Source organism: Rhinoraja longicauda, chromosome 37, assembly GCF_053455715.1.
Source record: "Rhinoraja longicauda isolate Sanriku21f chromosome 37, sRhiLon1.1, whole genome shotgun sequence".
Classification (NCBI taxonomy): domain Eukaryota; kingdom Metazoa; phylum Chordata; class Chondrichthyes; order Rajiformes; family Arhynchobatidae; genus Rhinoraja; species Rhinoraja longicauda.
Genome location: NC_135989.1, coordinates 4,191,564 through 4,214,159, shown reverse-complemented (window position 1 = coordinate 4,214,159; position 22,596 = coordinate 4,191,564). Strand labels below are relative to the sequence as shown.

General features: G+C 50.9%; 1 protein-coding gene across 1 annotated transcript in view; it reads left to right on the top strand.

The window, feature by feature from the left end:
* Positions 1 to 22,596, top strand: part of LOC144610568 (uncharacterized) — a 28,978-nt gene that overhangs the window by 2,509 nt on the left and 3,873 nt on the right. The window contains exons 2-4 of the mRNA XM_078429374.1: positions 17,652 to 17,732; positions 18,829 to 18,972; positions 19,458 to 19,568. Coding sequence (XP_078285500.1) covers positions 17,652 to 17,732; positions 18,829 to 18,972; positions 19,458 to 19,568 — 336 coding nt within the window. The remainder of the gene's footprint in view (positions 1 to 17,651; positions 17,733 to 18,828; positions 18,973 to 19,457; positions 19,569 to 22,596) is intronic.

Below are 22,596 nucleotides of genomic sequence, written 5' to 3'. Positions count from 1 at the left end.
TTGTATAGAGAGTTGAGAGGGGGTTGTAGAGAGTGGGATATGTGTGTGTGTGTATGTGTGTGTGAAAGTGGGATAGCAGAACTATTGTGAAAGGGTGCCTTGGTGGGTCGAATGGCCTGCATCTCTAAACTAGGTACGTGAATAGGAAAGGTTTAGAGGGAAATTAGCATTTGGGACTAGCCTAAATGGGGCGTCTCGGTCGGCCTGGACAAGATGGGCCTGTATGCTGGAAATCAGACACATTGATTGTAAAGGTTTAGAGAGACATGGGCCAAACACTGGCAAGTGGGATTTGCTGAGATGAGGCATTTTGGTCGGCATGGAGTCGATGGGCCAAAGGGCCTGTATCTATGTTGTATCTGGAAACTAAGTGCGTGGATAGGACAGGTTTAGATTTTTAGATTTAGATTTAGAGATACAGCGCGGAAACAGGCCCTTCAGCCCACCGGGTCCGCGCCGCCCAGCGATCCCCGCACACTAACACTATCCTACACCCACTGGGGACAATTTTTACATTTTACCCAGTCAATTAACCTACAAACCTGCACGTCTTTGGAGTGTGGGAGGAAACCGAAGATCTCGGAGAAAACCCACGCAGGTCACGGGGAGAACGTACAAACTCCGTACAGACGGTGCCCGTAGTCAGGGTCGAACCTGAGTCTCCGGCGCTGCATTCGCTGTAAGGCGGCAACTCTACCGCTGGGCCACCGTGCCGCCCTTTTTCCCCCCCAAGGTCTGAAGAAGGATCCCAATTTAAGACATTGGCCGTCCACAGAAGCTGCCTGACTCACTTAATTACTTCAGCAGGTTTAGAGGGATACTAGACCAGGTGGACCCATTGGGCCCAAACCTCTCCTGCATTGGTGCAGCACCCTCTCCTCAACCCCCCCCCCCTCCCCTCTCCCTTCTCCCCCCTTCCCCCCTCCCTCCCTCCTCCCTGCTCCCCCCCCCCCCCCCTTTTAAACTTTAAAATGTGAATAACTTAAAAAATATAACACCGATTTCAATAAAACTACTTGCACTATCACTAAAGTGATGATGGTGAGTAAGGTGGGCCTAAAATTGTCGCGCTATCGTGTACCGTTTTGGCTGAAGTTCAGTCACAAACAAGATCACAAACGAGAGTTTTAGTATATAGATGGGCCGAACATGGGCAAATGGTACTTGCTTAGATGGAGCATCTTTGCCGCCATGGGCACGATGGGCCGAAGGGCCTGTATCTGGAAGCTAAATAAGGTAGACAAAGGAGGGGACGAGTGGGGTGAGGGAGGGAGGGGTGCGGAAATTGGGAGAAATACCCTGAGCGGACGAGAAGCAGCAACACCAAGACACTGAGGAGCTAGTGCAAGCTCAGGCTCAGGGAGTGTGTGACAATAGACAATAGGTGCAGGAGGAGGCCATTCAGCCCTCCGAGCCAGCACCACCATTCAATGTGATCATGGCTGATCATTCTCAATCAGTACCCCGTTCCTGCCTTCTCCCCATACCCCCTGACTCCGCTATCCTTAAGAGCTCTATCTAGCTCTCTCTTGAATGCATTCAGAGAATTGGCCTCCACTGCCTTCTGAGGCAGAGAATTCCACAGATTCACAACTCTCTGACTGAAAAAGTTTTTTCCCATCTCCGTTCTAAATGGCCTACCCCTTATTCTTAAACTGTGTGGCCCCTGGTTCTGGACTCCCCCAACATTGGGAACGTGTTTCCTGCCTCTAACGTGTCCAACCCCTTAATAATCTTATACGTTTCGATAAAATCCCCTCTCATCCTTTGTAATCATGTGTTGTCTTTCCACTGACTGGGTAGCACGCAACAAAAGCTTTTCACTGTACCTCGTTACTAGGGTTGCCAACTGTCCCGTATTAGCCGGGACATCCCGTATTTTGGGCTAAATTGGTTTGTCCCTTACGGGACCGCCCTTGTCCCATATTAGACCCGGGGGGCGCTGTAGACCCGGACGTTGTAGGCCTGAACACTGTAGGCCCAGACACTGTAGGCCCGGACAGTGTAGTCCTGGACGCTGTAGGCCCGGACACTGTAGGCCCAGACACTGTAGGCCCGGGGGGGGGGGGGGGCTGTAGGCCCGGACACTGTAGGCTAATGGAGTGTGTTTGCTGGGGAGCGGGGCCAAGTGTGTTTGCCTAATGCCTCCTGGTCTGGGTGGCCGCCATTTGTGCAGCGGGAGCACATGGTCGCTGGATGGGTGAGGTCACGTGGGGCGCGGGGAGGTGACGTCACCTTGTCCCGTATTTGCGAGTGAGGTAGTTGGCAACCCCTACACATGTAAATAAACTAAACTCAAGCTCCAGTCTTTGATGGTTCCACCGTGGGAAAACGTTTCTGAACAGTCCATCCAGTCGGTATTTCTCAAATTTTGCACATAATTGTGAATGGAATTGAATATTGTATGATCACTGACATTCAGTTCCTCTTTTGACCTTAAGTGGAGCGCAAGGCTTCCATCAACGCCCTGGATGTGGTTTGGGCATCTGACCATGGGATGATAGAGTTAGCTCGGGGTTTATCGATATTTCCTAATACAAATCTCACGTTATTAATTGTGGTATCACAGCGGCACAATGGAACAGCGTTGCACAACGGTCTTCATCAGTCTAAAGAAGGCTCCCGACACAAAACGTCGACTGTCCATTTCTCTCCACGGATGCCGCCTGACCAGTGGTGGAGTCACTGCCTTACAGCGCCAGAGACCCGGGTTCCACCCTAACTCCAGCCTCTGTCTTTACGTTCTCCCCGTGACCTGCGTGGGTTTTCTCCGGGTGCTCCGGTTTACTCCCACACTCCAAAGACATGCAGTTTTTTAGATTAATTGGCTTGGTGTCATTGTAAATTGTCCCCAGTGTGTGTAGGATAGTGTTAGTGTGTGGGGGACACTGATCGGTACGGACTTGGTGAGACGAAGGGCCTGTGTTGGCGCTGCATCTCTAAACTAGACTCAATGAAAGTAAACCACCAGAAAGTGGACAGACTGGCGCTAGTTACGTGTCCCTTTGATGGCGGTACCACTAACAGTTCACTCTGTATTATTCGGGAGGGTCGGGCAAAATGTTTGTGGTCAGTCTACAAGATGGGGTACAACTCATAGTCCAAGACCCATTAAAACAGACCTGTACGATCTAGACCCTAAAGCATCATGGGGAGAGGGCAGGCACGGGGTACTGATTGTGGATGATCAGCCATGATCACATTGAATGGCGGTGCTGGCTCGATAGGCCGAATGGCCTCCTCCTGCACCTATTGTCTACTGTCTAGTAAGGCCAAATAAACAGCTTTTGTTTATAGTTTTATTTTAGTTTATGGTGGAGTAGACTTGATGGGCCAAATGGCCTGATTCTGCTCCTAGAACTTATGAATGTTGTTGCTCCAGGGACATCTGACTTTTTTGCACCAGAGTTGGGGTCATTAATCTCCTATTATTTTTTTGTTTGTGATATTTTATCGATGAGTATTGTGCTTCGAGGCCTGTTCTGCTGCCGCGAGTCAGTGTTCTGTGGTCCGGACATAGGAGGATTCGTATGATCTGTTGTTTTCACACCTCACCCTTCCATATCTCTATGTCTTCCTGTCCTCTGACTCCTAGTCTGAAGAAGGGTCTCGACCCGAAACGTCACCCATTCCTTCTCTCCAGAGATGCTGCCTGACCTGCTGAGTTACTCCAGCATTTTGTGTCTATCCTTGAGGATTAAACACTCTTGACTCTTAACTTTCAGTCACTGCTTAGCAAAGAGTTTGAGCAAACAGATTCTTCCAACTACTCACACCAGTATCTTGGCTTAGTTTAGTTAAGAGATACAGCGCGGAAACAGGCCCTTCGGCCCACTGAGTCTGTACCGACCAGCGATTCCCGCACACTAAGACTATCCTACACACACTAGGGACAATCTACACAAACACCAAGCCAATTAACCTACAAACCTGCACGTCTTTGGAGTGTGGGAGGAAACTGAAGATCTCGGAGAAAACCCACGCAGGTCACGGGGAGAACGTACAAACTCCGTACAGACAGCGCCCGTAGTCAGGATGGAACCCGGGTCTCCGGCGCTGCATTCGCTGTAAGGCGGCAACTCTACCGCTGCACCATCTGTGTGTGTGGGGAATGTGTGAAATCTGTGTGTGATTTCCCAGTCAGACGTACGTCTCTGGGAAATGTTCCGTTTGGAGAAATGGGACCAGATCGTGAAAAATAACCCCAGGGACATTCTTCTGTCGGCTTTGACTTGTCCTTTCACTGAGGCCCATTCCCTCGTCTAATATATTTGTAGATCCTCAAAGAGCCGGCTTCACTCTGACTGGGTGCCCTGCTGTGAGTGATGAATTTACAACTTACTGTTGGCCGGAAAAACTGATCAATAATTAAACCCTAACCGCAGACAGGACTTCGTGCAAAGTTGAGGATAGGAGCAAAGAGGTCCTTCTGCAGTTGTACAGGGCCCTAGTGAGACCGCACCTGGAGTACTGTGTGCAGTTTTGATCTCCAAATTTGAGGAAGGACATTCTTGCTATTGAGGGCGTGCAGCATAGGTTTACTGGGTTAATTTCCAGAATGGCGGGACTGTCGTATGTTGAAAGACTAGAGCGACTAGGCTTATATACACTGGAATTTAGAAGGATGTTAACTTATTGAAACACACAAATGTTATCTTATTGAAACATATAAGATTATTAAGGGGTTGGACACGTTAGAGGCAAGAAACATGTTCCCAATGTTGGGGGAGTCCAGAACCAGGGGCCACAGTTTAATAATAAGGGGTAGGCCATTTAGAACAGAGATGTGGAAAAACCTTTTCAGTCAGACAGTTGTCTCTCCACTTATCACTGCAACAATAAACTCCTCCCTGTCCACTGGCATCGTCCCGCCATCCCTCAAAACCGCTGCTGTCACTCCCATTCTGAAAAAACCTGGTCTCAACCCTGACACCCCAAACAACTTCAGACCAATCTCCAACCTACCCTTTCTGTCCAAAGTTTTGGAACGTGCTGTAGCTTCCCAACTCAAATACCACCTCTCTACCAATAACCTGTATGAAACTTTCCAATCCGGATTCCGCTCCAACCACTGTACTGAAACTGCGCTCCTCAAAATCACAAACGACATTCTCCTCTCCTCCGACGCTGGCAACCTCAACATCCTCATCCTACTTGACCTCAGCGCCGCCTTTGACACCATAAATCACTCCATTCTCCTCACCCGACTTGAAACCTCCTTTAACATCACCGGCACAGCCCTATCCTGGTTCAAATCTTACCTCTCTGACAGGCACCAGTTCATCTCCATTAACAACTGTAAATCCCCCACCGCTCCCTTCCCCCAAGGTGTCCCCCAAGGCTCAGTCCTTGGCCCCCTCCTCTTCATCCTCTACCTGTTCCCCCTTGCTCCTCATCTCCACCAAGTCAATCTCCCCCACCACACACTCTACACTGACAAACTGCATCACTGAAATAAAATCTTGGCTTCAATCAAATTTCCTCAAACTCAACTGCAACAAATCTGAAATCATCATCATTGGTCCAAAAACGCTCACCAAATCCACCCAAAACATCATCCTCAATATTGATGGTCTCCCAGTATCCACCTCCCCTCACATCCGGAATCTTGGAATCATCTTTGATCAAACCCTCTCCTTCGACAAACACATCAAACACATCACAAAGACAGCCTTCTTCCACCTCAAAAACATTGCCCGTCTCCGTCCATCCCTCTCCTCCACAGCTGCAGAAACCCTCATCCACGCCTTCATCACCTCCCGTCTGGACTACTGCAACAGCCTCCTCTATGGCGCACCCTCAAAAATCATCAGTAAACTTCAATACATTCAAAACTCCGCTGCCCGTCTACTCACCCACTCCCCGATCCGTGACCATATCACCCCCATCCTTTACAAACTCCACTGGCTCCCCATCCCCCAGAGAATCCAGTACAAAATCCTCCTCATGACCTACAAAGCCCTCCATAACCTGGCCCCATCCTACCTGACTGACCTCCTCCACAGGCACACTCCCACCTGCACCCTCCGCTCTGCTGCTGCCAATCTCCTATCCCCCCCCATCCGGACCAAACTCAGATCCTGGGGGGACAGGGCTTTCTCCATCGCTGCTCCCACCCTATGGAACTCACTACCCCAAACCGTCAGAGACTCCTCCTCACTCACCACATTCAAAACATCACTGAAGTCTCACCTGTTCAGTACTGCCTTCAACCACTGAAGGTCACCTCACCCTCTGTCTCCTTTCTCTGTTCGTTTACTTATTTATCTATTTATTCACTTCCCTATGTTCTTTAAATCCCTGTAAAGCGTCTTTGAGTGTATGAAAAGCGTTATATAAATGTAATGCATTATTAAATCTGTGGAATTCTCTGCCTCAGAAGGCAGTGGATGCCAATTCTCTGAATGCATTCAAGAGAGAGCTAGATAGAGCTCTTAAGGATAGCGGAGTCAGGGGGTATGGGGAGAAGGCAGGAACGGGGTACTGATTGAGAATGATCAGCCATGATCACATTGAATGGTGGTGCTGGCTCGAAGGGCGAATGGCCTCCTCCTGCACCTATTGTCTCTTGTCTATTGTCTATTGACCTGCGTGGGTTTTTTCCGAGATCTTCGGTTTCCTCCCACACTCCAAAGACGTTCAGGTTTGTAGGTTAATTGGCTTGGTAAATGTAAAAATTGTCCCTAGTGAGTGTAGGATAGTGTTAATGTGCGGGGATCGCTGGTCGGCGCGGACCCGGTGGGCCGAAGGGCCTGTTTCCACGCAGTATCTCTAAACTAAACCAAACTAAATAAACTAAACTAGAACCTTGTGGTCACAGGGAGAATGTACAAACTTTACTGGACCTTAGTGGAATTTATCTTGAACAAAACATTATTTCCTTTACCCTGTATTCCTGTATCTCTAGGCTGTAAGATAAACAGCTCAATTGTAATCATGTATTGTGTTTTTGTTGACTGGATAGCCCACAACAAAAAGCTTTTCACTGTACCAATGTACATGTGACAATAAACTGAACTAAAACTAAAGTAAACTAAACTAAAGGGCGGCACGGTGGCGCTGCGGTAGAGCTGCTGCTTTACAGCGAATGCAGCACCGGAGACTCAGGTTCGATCCTGACTACGGGTGCTGTACTGTATGGAGTTTGTACGTTCTCCCCGTGACCTGCGTGGATTTTCTCCGAGATCTTCGGTTTCCTCCCACACTCCAAAGACGTACAGGTATGTAGGTTAATTTGACTGGGTAAATGTAAAAATTGTCCCTAGTGTGTGTAGGATGGTGTTAGTGTGCGGGGATCACTGGGCGGCGCGGACCCGGTGGGCCGAAGGGCCTGTTTCCACGCTGTATCTGAAATATGAAAAAAATAATAATAAAAAAATAAAACTATCCTTCGCACTAGGGATAATGTACAATTATTACCGAAGCTAATTGGCCCACAAACCTGTATGTCTTTGGAGTGTGGGAGAAAACCGGAGCACCCGGAGAAAACCCACGCAGGTCACGGGGAGAAAGTACAAACTCCGTACAGAGAGCACCCATGGTCAGGATCGAACCCGGGTCTCTGGCGCTGTGAGGCGGCAACTCTACCGCTGCGCCACCGTGATGTTTACAGAGTACTATATTTACTTATCTGTTGTGCTGCTGTGTGTAGGATGGGAGTGCAGGTGCTGGTTTAAATCAAAAATAGACACAAAACGCTGGAGTAACTCAGCGGGACAGGCAGCATCTCTGGAGAGAAGGAATGGGTGACGTCTCGGGTCGAGACCCTTCTTCGGAATTTCATTGTTCCGGTTTCGGGACATTTGGCAATAAAATATGCTTGAATGCTGAGAGGAAAACAAGAGTAGAATACAGAATAAACAACTTCCAGGGATTATTAGGCAGTGACTGCTTTCCTGTGACTGATAGTTTATTGTGACGGTACCTCAGACAAATAAAGGGAAGTAGTTGTCCTTGGCACATCCTTATTCACTAATCAATAGGACTTGGCCACAAACTAGCCAGCAAAGTTAAAAGTTGTGTGATTCTGAACAAGTTCCTTTGGGAAATCCACCCGCCCTTCTTAGAGTCATAGAGTCATCGTTTAGTGCAGAGATACAGCGTGGAAACAGGCCCCCTCGGCCCACCTAGTCCGCACCGACCAGCGATCCCCATACACTAGCACTGCCCGACACACACTGGGGACAATTTACATTCATGCCAAGCCAATTAACCTGCAAACCTGCACGTCTTTGGAGTGTGGGCTAAATTTTGGGCTTGTCCCGTATTATGCCCGGGGGACGCTGTAGGCACGGACACTGTAGGTCCGGACAGTGTAGGCCCGGGCGTAGCCTAACGGAGGTTGCGTAGCAACCCGCCTCCCAGCCCGGGAGGCCGAACATTGGTGGAGCGGGAGCACGTGGCCGCTGGCTGGGGGAGGTCACTTGGGCCGCAGGGCAGTGACGTCACCTTTTGTCCCTTATTTAGGAGTGAGATAGTTGGCAACCCTAACCTTCACCCTCTGCTTCCTCCCAGGAAGCTAAATCTCTATCCAGCCCACTAGCTCTCCCTGGATCCCATGCGATCTAGCTTTGCAGAGCAACTCACCAAGTCATGTCAGAAAGGCAGTGGTGAGCCTACAGGCAAAGATGCTGGTAATCAGATAAGGTTCTCTGAAGGCCCGGACACTGTTCTCGTTCTAGGTTTGCCGCTGAGAGTAGGGTTAAATATCACATCTGTAGAAATTATGTGAAGTGTGAAAACTTCACTGGTCTTTACTTAACCACAACAAACACTTGGCTACACTTTGCACAGTATCCAACCTGCCGCCAGTCCCACTACGGGACATCTGTGTATCGGAGTAAAGAGGTCCTTCTGCAGTTGTGCAGGGCCCTGGTGAGACCGCACCTGGAGAATTGTGTGCAGTTTTGGTCTAATTTGAGGAAGGACATCCTTGCTATTGAGGCAGTACAGCATAGGTTCACCAGGTTAATCCTCGGGATGGCGGTACTGTCATATGAGGAAAGATTGGAAAGACTGGGCTTGTATTCACTGGAGTTTAGAAGGATGAGAGGGGATCTTATAGAGACGTATAAAATTATAAAAGGACTGGACAAGCTAGACGCAGGAAAAATGTTCCCAATGCTGGGGGAGTCCAGAACCAGGGGCCACACAGTCTAAGAATAAATGGGAGGCCATTTAAAACTGAGGTGAGAAAAAAACAACCTAGGGAGTTGTGAATTTGTGGAATTCTCTGCCACAGAGGGCAGTGGAGGCCAATTCACTGGATGAATTTAAAAGAGAGTTAGATAGAGCTCTAGGGACTAGTGGAATCAAGGGATATGGGGAGAAGGCAGGCACGGGTTACTGATTGTGGATGATCAGCCATGCTCACAATGAATGGCGGTGCTGGCTCGAGTGGCCGAATGGCCTCCTCCTACACCCATTGCCTATGTTTCTAAAAAGCTGGAGTAACTCAGCGGGACAGGCAGCATCTATGGAGAGAAGGAATGGGTGACGTTTCGGGTCGAGACCCTTCGTCACACATTGAGTAGTGGGAACTATTGTGTTAACTCTCAGCCAAACGGATTAAAGAATAATTAGCGACCAGGACAAAGGAACAACGAGTTCAAAGTTACAAAAACACAATATTGAAGAGTGAATTGTGGCGACGCAGTTGGCAATAGACAATAGACAATAGGTGCAGGAGGAGGCCATTCGGCCCTTCGAGCCAGCACCACCATTCAATGTGATTATGGCTGATCATTCTCAATCAGTACCCCGTTCCTGCCTTCTCCCCATACTCCCTGACTCCGCTATCCTTAAGAGCTCTATCTAGCTCTCTCTTGAATGCATTCAGAGAATTGGCCTCCACTGCCTTCTTAGGCAGAGAATTCCACAGATTCACAACTCTCTGACTGAAAAAGTTTTTCCTCATCTCCGTTCTAAATGGCCTACCCCTTGTTCTTAAACTGTGGCCCCTTGTTCTGGACTCCCCCAACATTGGGAACATGTTTACTGCCTCTAACGTGTCCAACCCCTTAATAATCTTATACGTTTCGATAAGATCTCCTATCATCCTTCTAAATTCCAGTGTATACAAGCCTAGTCGCTCCAGTCTTTCAACATACGACAGTCCCGCCATTCCGGGGATTAACCTGGTGAACCCACACTGCACGCCCTCAATAGCAAGAATATCCTTCCACAAATTTAGAGACCGGTCGAGCTGCTGCCATACAGCGCCACAGACCTGGGTCCATCCTAACTGAGACTGCTGTCTGTTGGGCACCCGAGTTTGTACGTTCTCCCCGTGACCGCGTGGGTTTTCTCCGGGTGCTCCTCTCTCCTATCACCCTCCAAAGACGTGCGAGTTTGTCGGTTAATTGGCTTCGGTAAAATTGTAAATTGTCCATAGTGTGTGTAGGATCGTGCTAGTGTACGGGGTGATCGATGGTTAGGCTTGCCAATTGTCCCGTATTAGCTGGGACATCCCATATTTTGGGCTAAATTAGTTTGTCCCGTACGGGACCGCCCTTTTCTCGTAATAGGCTGGAAACTGTAGGCCCGGACACTGTGGGACTGGAAACTGTAGGCCAGGACACTGTAGGCCCAGAAACTGTAGGCCCGGACACTGTGGGCCCGGAAACTACAGGCCAGGACACTGTAGTCCCGGAAACTGTAGACCAGGACACTGTAGGCCCGGAAACTGTAGACCAGGACACTGTAGGCCCGGAATCTGTGGGCCCGGACACTGTGGGCCCGGAAACTGTAGGCCCGGACAGTGTGGGCCGGGGGGCTGCCGTAGGCCCGGACGCCACCTAACAGAGGTTGCATAGCAACCCACCTCCCAGCATGGGCGGCCACCATTGGTGGAGCGTGACCGCTGGCTGGGTGAGGTCACGTGGGGCACGGGGTGGTGACGTCACCTTTTGTCCCTTATTCGGGAGTTAGAAAGTTGGCAACCCTATCGATGGTCGACGTGGACTCGGTGGGCCGAAGGGCCTGTTTCCACGCTGTGTCTCTAAAGTCTAAAATATTGGGCTGTGCAACTAGTTGGCGGCTGAATAAGTTGTGACCTTTCACAAGTTCATGACTTTCCGTGAACATGTGAAAGTCAGGAAGTGGTTATTGTTTTTAGTTGTAACTAAAATAAGATTCCAAACTTGTAGGAATTAACTTTCATTGTCAAAGAGAACATTAGGTGGCAATGAAAACTTGGACTGGAGTCGAGTACTAGAGCAGAACACACACAGCTGGGTCAGGCAGCATCTATGCAGGGGATGGATAGGTAATGTTTCAGGTCAGGGCCCTTCTTCAGACTGGTAGACTGGAATCATATTCAAATGGCAAAGCATTTTCTTTGCTGCCATTTTGGATAAGGATATTTTATGTCCTTTTTTTGTATGCCAGCATCTGCAGTTCCTTGTTTCTACATGATGGTGGAGAGTGTTTTTTTAGACTGGAGGCCAGTGACTAGGGTTGCCAACTGTCCCGTATTAGCCGGGACATCCCATATTTTGGGCTAAATTGGTTTGTCCAGTACGGGACCGCCCTTGTCCCATATTAGGCCCGGACACTGTAGGCCCGGACACTGTAGGCCCGGACACTGTAGGCCAGACGCTGTAGGCCCGAACACTGTAATCCCGGACACTGTAGGCCCGGACGCTGTAGGCCTGGACACTGTAGGCCCGGACACTGTAGGCCGGGACACTGTAGGCCCGGACACTGTAGGCCCGGACACTGTAGGCCTGGACACTGTAGGCCCGGACACTATAGGCCCGGACAGTGTAGGTCCGGAGGCCCGGGCGCCGCATAACGGAGGTTGCGTAGCAACCCGCCTCCAGGCCCGGGCGGCCGCCATTGGTAGAGCGGGAGCACGTGGCCGCTGACTGGGTGAGGTCATGTGGGGCGCGGGGCGGTGACGTCACCTTGTCCTGTATTTGGGAGTGAGGAAGTTGGCAAGCCTACCTGTGACTAGCGGTGTGCCTCAGAGATCGGTGCTGGGCCCATTGCTATTTGTTCAGCTAAGTTTAGTTTAGTTTAGAGATACAGCGTGGGAACAGGACCTTCGGCCCATGGAGTCCAGGTCAACCAGCGATCCCCCACACACTAGCTCCAACCTACACATTTGGGACAAGTTACAGTAGCCAAATAACAGACAAACCTGCACGTCTACGGAGTGTGGGAGGAAACCGAAGATCTCGGAGAAAACCCACGCAGGTCACGGGGAGAACGTACAAACTCCGTACAGACAGCACCCGTAGTCGGGATGGAACCCGGGTCTCCGGCGCTGCATTCGCTGTAAGGCAGCAACTCTACCGCTGCGCCACCGTGCCACCGTGATTTTAGTTTCGCCGGTGGATGTTCTGTCTCACTTGTTTAACCAACGCCTGTAATGTACCGTAGTCTGGACATTATTACAACTGTTCAATAATTAACCATTACCACAACTAAGATCTCATTCAAGGCGGGTATTCTCCAAGGTGACCTTAAATCACTAGCAGAGCAAGATACTAATCTAGATTTACAAGGTTTGCAGACCGAGGCAATGCCAGAATTAGTCCTACTCCACTGAACTTAAGGCTTCATTAACCACCTTGCTACTGCACAACTTGTTTGTGTGCAAATTCACGTCTTAGACTGATGAGTGGTTTGGGCTGGGAGATTGCTGATTACCTAGCCCTTTTTGTAAGCCAGCATCTGCAGTTCCTTGTGTCTACATGATGGTGGAGAGTGTTTTTTCGGCCTGTGATTAGGGTTGCCAACTGTCCCGTATTAGCCGGGGCATCCCGTATTTTGGGCTAAATTGGTTTGTCCCGCACGGGACCGCCCTTGACCCGTATTAGGCCCGGACAGCACTGTAGGCCCGGACACTGTAGGCCTGGACCCTGTAGGCCCGGACAGTGTAGGCCCGGGTGCCGCCTGACGGAGGTTGCTTAGCAACCCGCCTCCAGGCCCGGGCAGCCGCCATTGTTGGAGCGGGAGCACGTGGCCGCTGGCTGGGTGAGGTCACGTGGGGCGTGGGGTGGTGACGTCACCTTGTCCCTTATTTGGGAGTGAGGAAGTTGGCAACCCTACCTGTGACTAGCGGTGTGCCTCAGGGATCGGTGCTGGGGTACTTGCCGAATGGCCTACTCCTGTACCTATGTCCCAGTCCAGACTAGACTCCCCACCAGACCAGACTCCCCACCATTCGGTCTGAAGAAAGGTTCCGACCCAAAATGTCACCCATTCCTTTTCTCCAGAGATGCTGCCTGACCCGTTGATTTACTCCAGCACTTTGTGTCTATCCCCACCATTGACTGCATCTCCACTTCACGGTGTCTCAGAAAAGCAGCCAACATCATCAAGGCAGTGGAGGCCAATTCACTGGATGTTTTCAAGAGAGTGTTAGATGCAGCTCTTAGGGCTAACGGAATCAAGGGATATAGGGAGAAGGCAGGAACAGGATACTGATTTTGGATGATCAGCCATGATCATATTGAATGGCGGTGCTGGCTTGAAGGGCCGAATGGCCTCCTCCTGCACCTATTTTCTGTGTTTCTATGTTTCTATCAAAGAATGTAGAAACAAGGAACACCAGATGCTGGTTTACAAAAAACCCCCACAAAGTGCTGGAGTAACTTAACGGGACAGGCAGCATCTGTGGAGAGAAGGAATAAATAATGTTTCAGGTCGAGACCCTTCAGGCAGCACCTCTGGAGAACATGGATAGGTGAGGTTTCAGGTCAGGGTCCTTCTTCTGACTCTGAGGTGAGAAAAACCTTTTTAAAAACTGAGGTGAGAAAAATCTTTTTAAAAACTGAGGTGAGAAAAAACTTTTTTTAAACTGAGGTGTGAAAAAAAAATGTCACCCAGAGAGTTGTGAATTTGTGGGATTCTCTGCCACAGAGGGCAGTGGAGGCCAATTCACTGGATGGATTTAAAAGAGAGTTAGATAGAGCTCTAGGGGCTAGTGGAATCAAATGATATGGGGAGAAGGCAGGCACGGGTTACTGATTGTGGATGATCACAATGAATGGCGGTGCTGGCTCGAAGGGTCGAATGGCCTCCTCCTGCACCTATTTTCTATGTTTCTATGAAGAAGGGTTCTGACCTGAAACGTCAACTATCCATGTTCTCCAGAGATTGACCCGTTTAGTTACTCCAGCACTTTAAAAAAATCATAAGCAAAGACTTGTCCCAACCCGGCCATTTCCAGAGGTGTTGTCAGTCGGCCTGTTTCCACACTGTATCACTCTGACTCCATGACTCTGTGATCCAGGCCCAAAACCTCTCCATGTTCTCCAAAGAAGATGCCTGGCCCGCTGGGCTACTCCAGCACCTTGAGTCTTCTTATGGAAACAGGCCCGCTGATCGTGCGGCACGGTGGCGCAGCGGTAGAGTTGCTGCCTTACAGCGAATGCAGCGCCGGAGACTCAGGTTCGATCCTGACTACGGGTGCTGCCTGTACAGAGTTTGTACGTTCTCCCCGTGACCTGCGTGGGTTTTCTCCGAGATCTTCGGTTTCCTCCCACACTCCAAAGACGTGCAGGTTTGTAGGTTAATTGGCTGGGCAAATGTTTAAAAAAATTGTCCCTAGTGGGTGTAGGATAGTGTTAGTGTGCGGGGGTCGCTGGGCTGCGCGGACCCTGTGGGCCGAAGGGCCTGTTTCTGCGCTGTATCTCTAAATCTAAAATCTAAATCTCCAGAGATGCTGCCTGGCCCGCTGGGTTACTCCAGCACCTTGTGTCTTCTTATAGAAACAGGCCCATGATCTCCAGAGATGCTGCCTGACCCATTGAGTTCCGTCTCTTGATTAAGTCCATTGCCCTGGGCTGTGCAACACATCCAGTCAAGTGCTGCCACCTGCAGGCTTGGGAGAAGGTTGCGGCGAAGTTCAAAGCCCCAGAGAGGCAATAGACATTAAACAATAGACAATAGGTGCAGGAAGAGGCCATTCGGCCCTTCGAGCCAGCGTCACCATTCAATGTGATCATGGCTGATCATTCTCAATCAGTACCCCGTTCCTGCTTTCTCCCCATACCCCCTGACTCCGCTATCCTTAAGAGCTCTATCCAGCTCTCTCTTGAATGTATTCAGAGAATTGGCCTCCACTGCCCTCTGAGGCAGAGAATTCCACAGATACACAACTCTCTGACTGAAAAAGTTTTTCCTCATCTCAGTTCTAAATGGCCGACCCCTTATTCTTAAGCTGTGGCCCCTGGTTCTGGACTTCCCCAACATTGGGAACATGTTTCCTGCCTCTAATGTGTCCAACCCCTTAATAATCTTATACGTTTCGATAAGATTCCCTCTCATCCTTCTAAACTCCAGTGTATACAAGCCTAGTCGCTCCAGTCTTTCAACATATGACAGTCCTGCCATTCCGGGAATTAACCTAGTAAACCTACGCTGCATGCCCTCAATAGCAAGAATATCCTTCCTCAAATTTGGAGACCAAAACTACACACAGTACACCAGGTGAGGTCTCACTAGGGCCCTGTACAACTGCAGAAGGACCTCTTTGCTCCTATACTCAACTCCTCTTGTTATGAAGGCCAACATTCCATTGGCTTTCTTCACTGCCTGCTGTACCTGCATGCTTCCTTTCAGTGACTGATGCACTAGGACACCCAGATCTCGTTGTACGTCCCCTTTCCTAACTTGACACCATTCAGATAATAATCTGCCTTCTTATTCTTACCACCAAAGTGGATAACCTCATACTTATCCACATTAAACTGCATCTGCCATGCATCCGCCCACTCACACAACCTGTCCAAGTCACCCTGCAACCTCATAGCATCTTCCTCACAGTTCACACTACCACCCAGCTTTGTATCATCTGCAAATTTGCAAATGAGGCGCCGAGCTCAGGTTCATAGTCAAGTCCACAGGGCTGTGAGGAGCAGGTACAATGGAGAATCTCGCTGGCAGCAGCACCACAGGCAGATCGACAGTCAAACCTGCTGCAGCTAATCATTGAGGGTTTTACTATGGCGCAGCGGTAGAGTTGCTGCCACACAGCACCAGAGACCCGGGTTCCATCCCGACTACGGGCGCTGTTTGTACGGAGTTTGCACGTTCTCCCCGTGACCTGCGTGGGTTTTCTCCGGGTGCTCCGGTTTCCTCGCACACTCCAAAGACGTGCAGGTTTGTAGGTTAATTGGCTGTTGTAAATTGTCCCTGGTGTGTGTAGGATAATGCTAGTGTTCGGTGGGGGAACAGTCTTCATCAGTCTAAAGAAGGCTCCCCAACAAAACACATTGATTGTCCGTTGCTCTCCATGGATGCTACCCGTCCTGGAGTGGCCCGGTGGCGCGGCGGTAGAGTTGCAGCCTCACAGCGCCAGAGACCCGGGTTCCATCCTGACTATGGGTGCTGTCTGTACGGAGTTTGTACGTTCTCCCCGTGGAATCTAGACCATGACTCTAAAAACGCTTCACTAATTTCCTTTGTGGCTCAGGTCATGCTGCAAGGAATTGGTTTGAGGGTGACCATAGAACTGAACAGGAAGAGACCCATAGTGCCTGTGCCGAACATGAAGCCAAGTTATACTCATCTCCTCTGCCTGCATGCGATCCATATCCCTCCATTCCCAGCATATTAGGAAAAGGGGAGATGCAACGAGACCTGGGTGTCATGGTGCACCAGTCATTGAAAGTAGGCATGCAGGTGCAGCAGGCAGTGAAGAAAGTGAATGGTATGTTGGCATTCATAGCGAGGGGATTTGAGTATAGGAGCAGGGAGGTTCTGCTGCAGTTGTACAGGGCACTGGTGAGACCACACCTGGAGTATTGCGTACAGTTTTGGTCTAATCTGAGGAAAGACATTCTTGCCATAGAGGGAGTACAGAGAAGGTTCACCAGATTGATTCCTGGGATGGCAGGACTTTCATATGAAGAAAGACTGGATAGACTCGGCTTGTACTCGCTGGAATTTAGAAGATTGAGGGGGGATCTTATAGAAACTTACAAAATTCTTAAGGGGTTGGACAGGCTAGATGCAGGAAGATTGTTCCCGATGTTGGGGAAGTCCAGAACAAGGGGTCACAGTTTAAGGATAAGGGGGAAGTCTTTTAGGACCGAGATGAGAAAGTTTTTATTCACACAGAGAGTGGTGAATCTGTGGAATTCTCTGCCACAGAAGGGAGTTGAGGCCAGTTCATTGGCTATATTTAAAAGGGAGTTAGATGTGGCCCTTGTGGCTAAAGGGATCAGGGGGTATGGAGAGAAGGCAGGTACAGGATACTGAGTTGGATGATCAGCCATGATCATATTGGATGGCGGTGCGTACAGGCTCGAAGGGCCGAATGGCCTACTCCTGCACCTATTTTCTATGTTTCTATATCAAAGTCTTGTCCCATCCTGGCCATTCCTCCTCCTCCTCGCTGCCGTCTGGCGGACGATACAGAAGCTTGAAAGCGCGCTGCAGGTCAGGGGAGAACGTACAAACGGATCACCCGGAGAAAACCCACGCAGGTCACGGGGAGAACGTACAAACTCCGTACAGACAGCACCCGTGATCAGGATGGAGCCGGGGTCTCTGGCGCTGTGAGGCAGCAGCTCTACCTGCTGCACCACTGATTGTGTGTGCGACGATAAGCTAGTCTGAATCTGAATCTGATCTGGATCTTAATTGTGTTACTGGGGAGTATTTGTTGACTAACCTCTCTCTCGCTCTGTTTGCAGTGTTGTTCCTACTCTGTGCGCTGGTATACACTGTCGTTCCTTCTGATCCCTGCTCCTCTGGTAACAGAGACGAGTGTCTGGGTAAGTCATAGTCAAAGTGAGATACTGTGTGGAAACAGGCCCTTCAGCCCAACTTACCCACACCGCCCAACATGTCCCATCTACACTAGTCCCACCTGCCCACATTTGGCCCATATCCCTCCAAACCTGTCCTATCCATGTATCTGTTTCTTAAACGATGGGATAGTCCCAGCCTCAACTACCTCCTCTGGCAGCTTGTTCCATACACCCACCACCCTCTGTGTGAAAATGTTACCCCTCAGATTCCTATTAAACCTTTTTCCCCTTCGCCTTGAACATTTGTCCTCTGGTCCTCGATTCCCCTACTCTGGGCAAGAGACTGTGCGTCTACCCGATCTATTCCTCTCATGATTTTGTACACCTCTATAAGATCACCCCTCATCTTCCTGCGCTCCAAGGAATAGAGACCCAACCTGCTTAACCTCTCCCTGTAGTTCACACCCTCTAGTGCTGGCAACATCCTCGTAAATCCTCTCTGCGCCCTTTCCAGCTTGACAACACCTTTCCTGTAACACGGTGCCCAAAACTGAACACAGTACTCTAACGTCTGAAGAAGGGTCTCGACCCAAAACGTCACCCATTCCTTCTCTCCTGAGATGCTGCCTGACCCGCTGAGTTACTCCAGCTTTTTGTGACACCTTTGATTTGTACCAGAATCTGCAGTTATTTTCCTACTGCACTCTAAATGTGGCCTCACCAACGTCTTGTACAACTGCAACATGACCTCCCATCTTACATGCTCAATGGAAGTCCATTGGTCTGAAGAAGGGTCTCAACCCGAAACGTCTTCAGTCTGAAGAAGGGTCTCGACCCGAAACGTCACCCATTCCTTCTCTCCCGAGATGCTGCCTGACCTGCTGAGTTACTCCAGCATTTTGTGAATAAATTCCATGCTCAATGCCCTGATGGATGAAGGCCAATCAGCCAAAAGCCTTTTTGACCACCCTGCCTACTTGTGGCACCACTTTCAATGAACTATGTGCCTGTAAGATCTCCCCTGTGTGTCTTTGTGTCAAGCATTTGTTTGTTGAACCTTCCCTCTAGTTTCCCTCCCCCCTGAGTGTATCCACTGATGGTCTGCAATGTTGTTTCTCAGAGTCTGACCGTTGCAGCTCACAGAAGTGCCCTTACGGCTCATCCTGCAAGTCCAATGGCAGCGACTACTACTGTTACTGTAAGACAGGGTTTCGATTATGCATGGCAGTGAACGCCTGTACAACAGGACGTCCTTACTGTAAAGGTAAGCCTTCAGATTGTGTCAGGAGGGCGGCACGGTGGCGCGGCGGTAAAGTTGCTGCCTCACAGCGCCGGAGACCCGGGTTCCATCCTGACTACGGGCACTGTCTTAACGGAGTTTGTACGTGACCTGGGTGGGTTTTCTCCGAGATCTTCTCCAGGATTGTCGTATGTTGAAAGACAGGAGCGACTGGGCTTGTTCACGCTGGAATTTAGAAGGATGAGAGGGGATCTTATTGAAACATATAAGATTATTAAGAGATTGGGCACAGGGGTTATGGGGAGAAGGCAGGAGAATGGGGTTGGGAGGGAGAGATAGATCAGCCATGATTGAAGGGCGGAGTAGACTCGATGGGCCGAATGGCCTAATTCTGCTCCTATCACTGATGACCTTATGAACCTGTGGGTTACACACGTGAGCGCCCCTCTCAGCCAACATGCGGGCTGAGTCAGGAGGACGGTGGGCTTGACGTTCTGATCTATTTCCAGATGTGGACGAGTGTGAGAAGAGCTCGATGAAATGCGACCGCAAGGAGAACTGCCTGAACACCATCGGGGGATACTGCTGCCTCACCGCAGGGAGGCATGTCAACTGCACAGGTCAGGACATTGCTGCAGATGCCCATCGGGCAGTCCCCACCCTAGATGCCCAATGCCACCCTGGATGGGACAAAACCATCCTGGATGGGCCGAAACCATCCTGGATGCCCAATGCCACTCTGGATGGGCTGATGCCACCTTGGATGCCCAATGCCACCCTTGATGGGCCAAAACCATCCTGGATGCCCAATGCCACCCTAGATGGGGTGATGCCACCCTAGATGCCCAATGCCACTCTGGATGCCCAATGCCACCCTAGATGCCCAAAGCCACCCTGGATGAGCTGAAACCATCCTAGATGCCCAATGCCACCCTAGATGCCAAATGCCACCCGAGATGCCCAATGACACCCTGGATGGGCCAAAACCATCCTGGACGCCCAATAACACCCTTGATGGGCTGAAACCATCCTGGATACCCAACACCACCCTAGATGCCCAATGCCAACCTAGATGGGCCGAAACCATCCTAGATGCCCAATGCCACCCTAGATTCCCAATGCCACCCTGGATGGGCCAAAACCATCCTGGATGCCCAATGCCACCCTTGATGGGCCAAAACCATCCTGGATACCCAACACCACCCTAGATGCCTAATGCCACCCTAGATGGGCCGAACCCACCATAGATGCCCAATGCCACCCTCGATGGGCTGATGCCACCCTAGATGCCCAATGTCACCCTAGATGGGGTGATGCCACCCTAGATGACCAATGCCACCCTGGATGGGATGAAACCATCCTGGAAGCCCAATGCCACCCTTGATGCCCAATGCCACCCTGGATGGGTTGAAACCATCCTAGATGCCCAATGCCACTCTGGATGGGCTGATGCCACCCTAGAAACCCAATGCCACCCTAGATGGGCTGATGTCACCCTGGATGGGCCAATGTCACCCTAGATGCCCAATGTCACCCTAGATGCCCAATGTCACCCTAGATGCCCAATGTCACCTTAGATGGGCTGATGCCACCCAAATGCCCAATGTCACCCTAGATGCCCAATGCCACCCTAGATGGGCTGATGCCACCATATATGCCCAATGCCACCCTAGATGCCCAATGCCAGCCTGGATGGGCCCAAACCATCCTAGATGCCCAATGCCACCCTGGATGCCCAATGCCACCCTAGATGCCCAATGCCACCCTAGATGCCCAATGCCACCATAGATGCCCAATGCTACCCTGGAGGGCCAATGCCACCCTAGATGGACATTCCCCACCCAAGAAGGGCCGATGCCAACCTAGATGCCCAATGCCACCCTAGATGCCCAATGCCACCCTGGAGGGCCAATGCCACCCTAGATAGGCATTCCCCACCCAAGTTGGGCCGATGCCACCCTAGATGCCCAATGCCACCCTAGATGCCCAATGCCACTCTAGATGGCCAACACCACCCTAGATGCCCAATGCCACCCTAGATGCCCAATGCCACCCTAGATGGGCCAATGCCACCCTAGATGGGCTGATGCCACCCTAGATGCCCAATGCCACCCTGGATGCCCATTGCCACCCTAGATGCCCAATGCCACCCTAAATGCCCAATGCCACCCTAGATGCCCAATGCCAACCTAGATGGGCCGAAGCCATCCTAGATGCCCAATGCCACCCTAGATTCCCAATGCCACCCTTGATGGGCCAAAACCATCCTGGATGCCCAATGCCACCCTTGATAGGCCGAAACCATCCTGGATACCCAACACCACCCGAGATGCCTAATGCCACCCTAGATGGGCCGAACCCACCATAGATGCCCAATGCCACCCTCGATGGGCTGATGCCACCCTAGATGCCCAATGTCACCCTAGATGGGGTGATGCCACCCTAGATGACCAATGCCACCCTGGATGGAATGAAACCATCCTGGATGCCCAATGCCACCCTTGATGCCCAATGCCACCCTGGATGGGCCGAAACCATCCTAGATGCCCAATGCCACTCTGGATGGGCTGATGCCACCCTAGAAACCCAATGCCACCCTAGATGGGCTGATGCCACCCTGGATGGGCCAATGTCATCCTAGATGCCCAATGTCACCCAGATGCCCAATGCCAGCCTGGATGGGCCAAAACAATCCTAGATGCCCAATGCCACCCTGGATGCCCAATGCCACCCTAGATGCCCAATGCCACCCTAGATGCCCAATGCCACCCTAGATGCCCAATGCCACCATAGATGCCCAATGCTACCCTGGAGGGCTAATGCCACACTAGATGGACATTCCCCACCCAAGATGGGCCGATGCCACCCTAGATGCCCAATGCCACCCTGGAGGGACACTGCCACCCTAGATAGGCATTCCCCACCCAAGTTGGGCCGATGCCACCCTAGATGCCCAATGCCACCCTAGATGCCCAATGCGACTCTAGATGGCCAACACCACCCTAGATGCCCAATGCCACCCTAGATGCCCAATGCCACCCTAGATGGGCCAATTCCACCCTAGATGGGCTGATGCCACCCTAGATGCCCAATGCCACCCCGGATGCCCATTGCCACCCTAGATGCCCAATGCCACCCTAAATGCCCAATGCCACCCTAGATGCCCAATGCCACCCTAGATGCCCAAAGCCACCCTGGATGAGCTGAAACCATCCTAGATGCCCAATGCCACCCTAGATGCCAAATGCCACCCGTGATGCCCAATGACACCCTGGATGGGCCAAAACCATCCTGGATGCCCAATACAACCCTTGATGGGCTGAAACCATCCTGGATACCCAACACCACCCTAGATGCCCAATGCCAACCTAGATGGGCCGAAACCATCCTAGATGCCCAATGCCACCCTAGATGCCCAATGCCACTCTAGATGCCCAATGCCAACCTAGATGGGCCGAAACCATCCTAGATGCCCAATGCCACCCTAGATGCCCAATGCCACTCTAGATGGCCAACACCACCCTAGATGCCCAATGCCACCCTAGATGCCCAATGCCACCCTAGATGGGCCAATTCCACCCTAGATGGGCTGATGCCACCCTAGATGCCCAATGCCACCCCGGATGCCCATTGCCACCCTAGATGCCC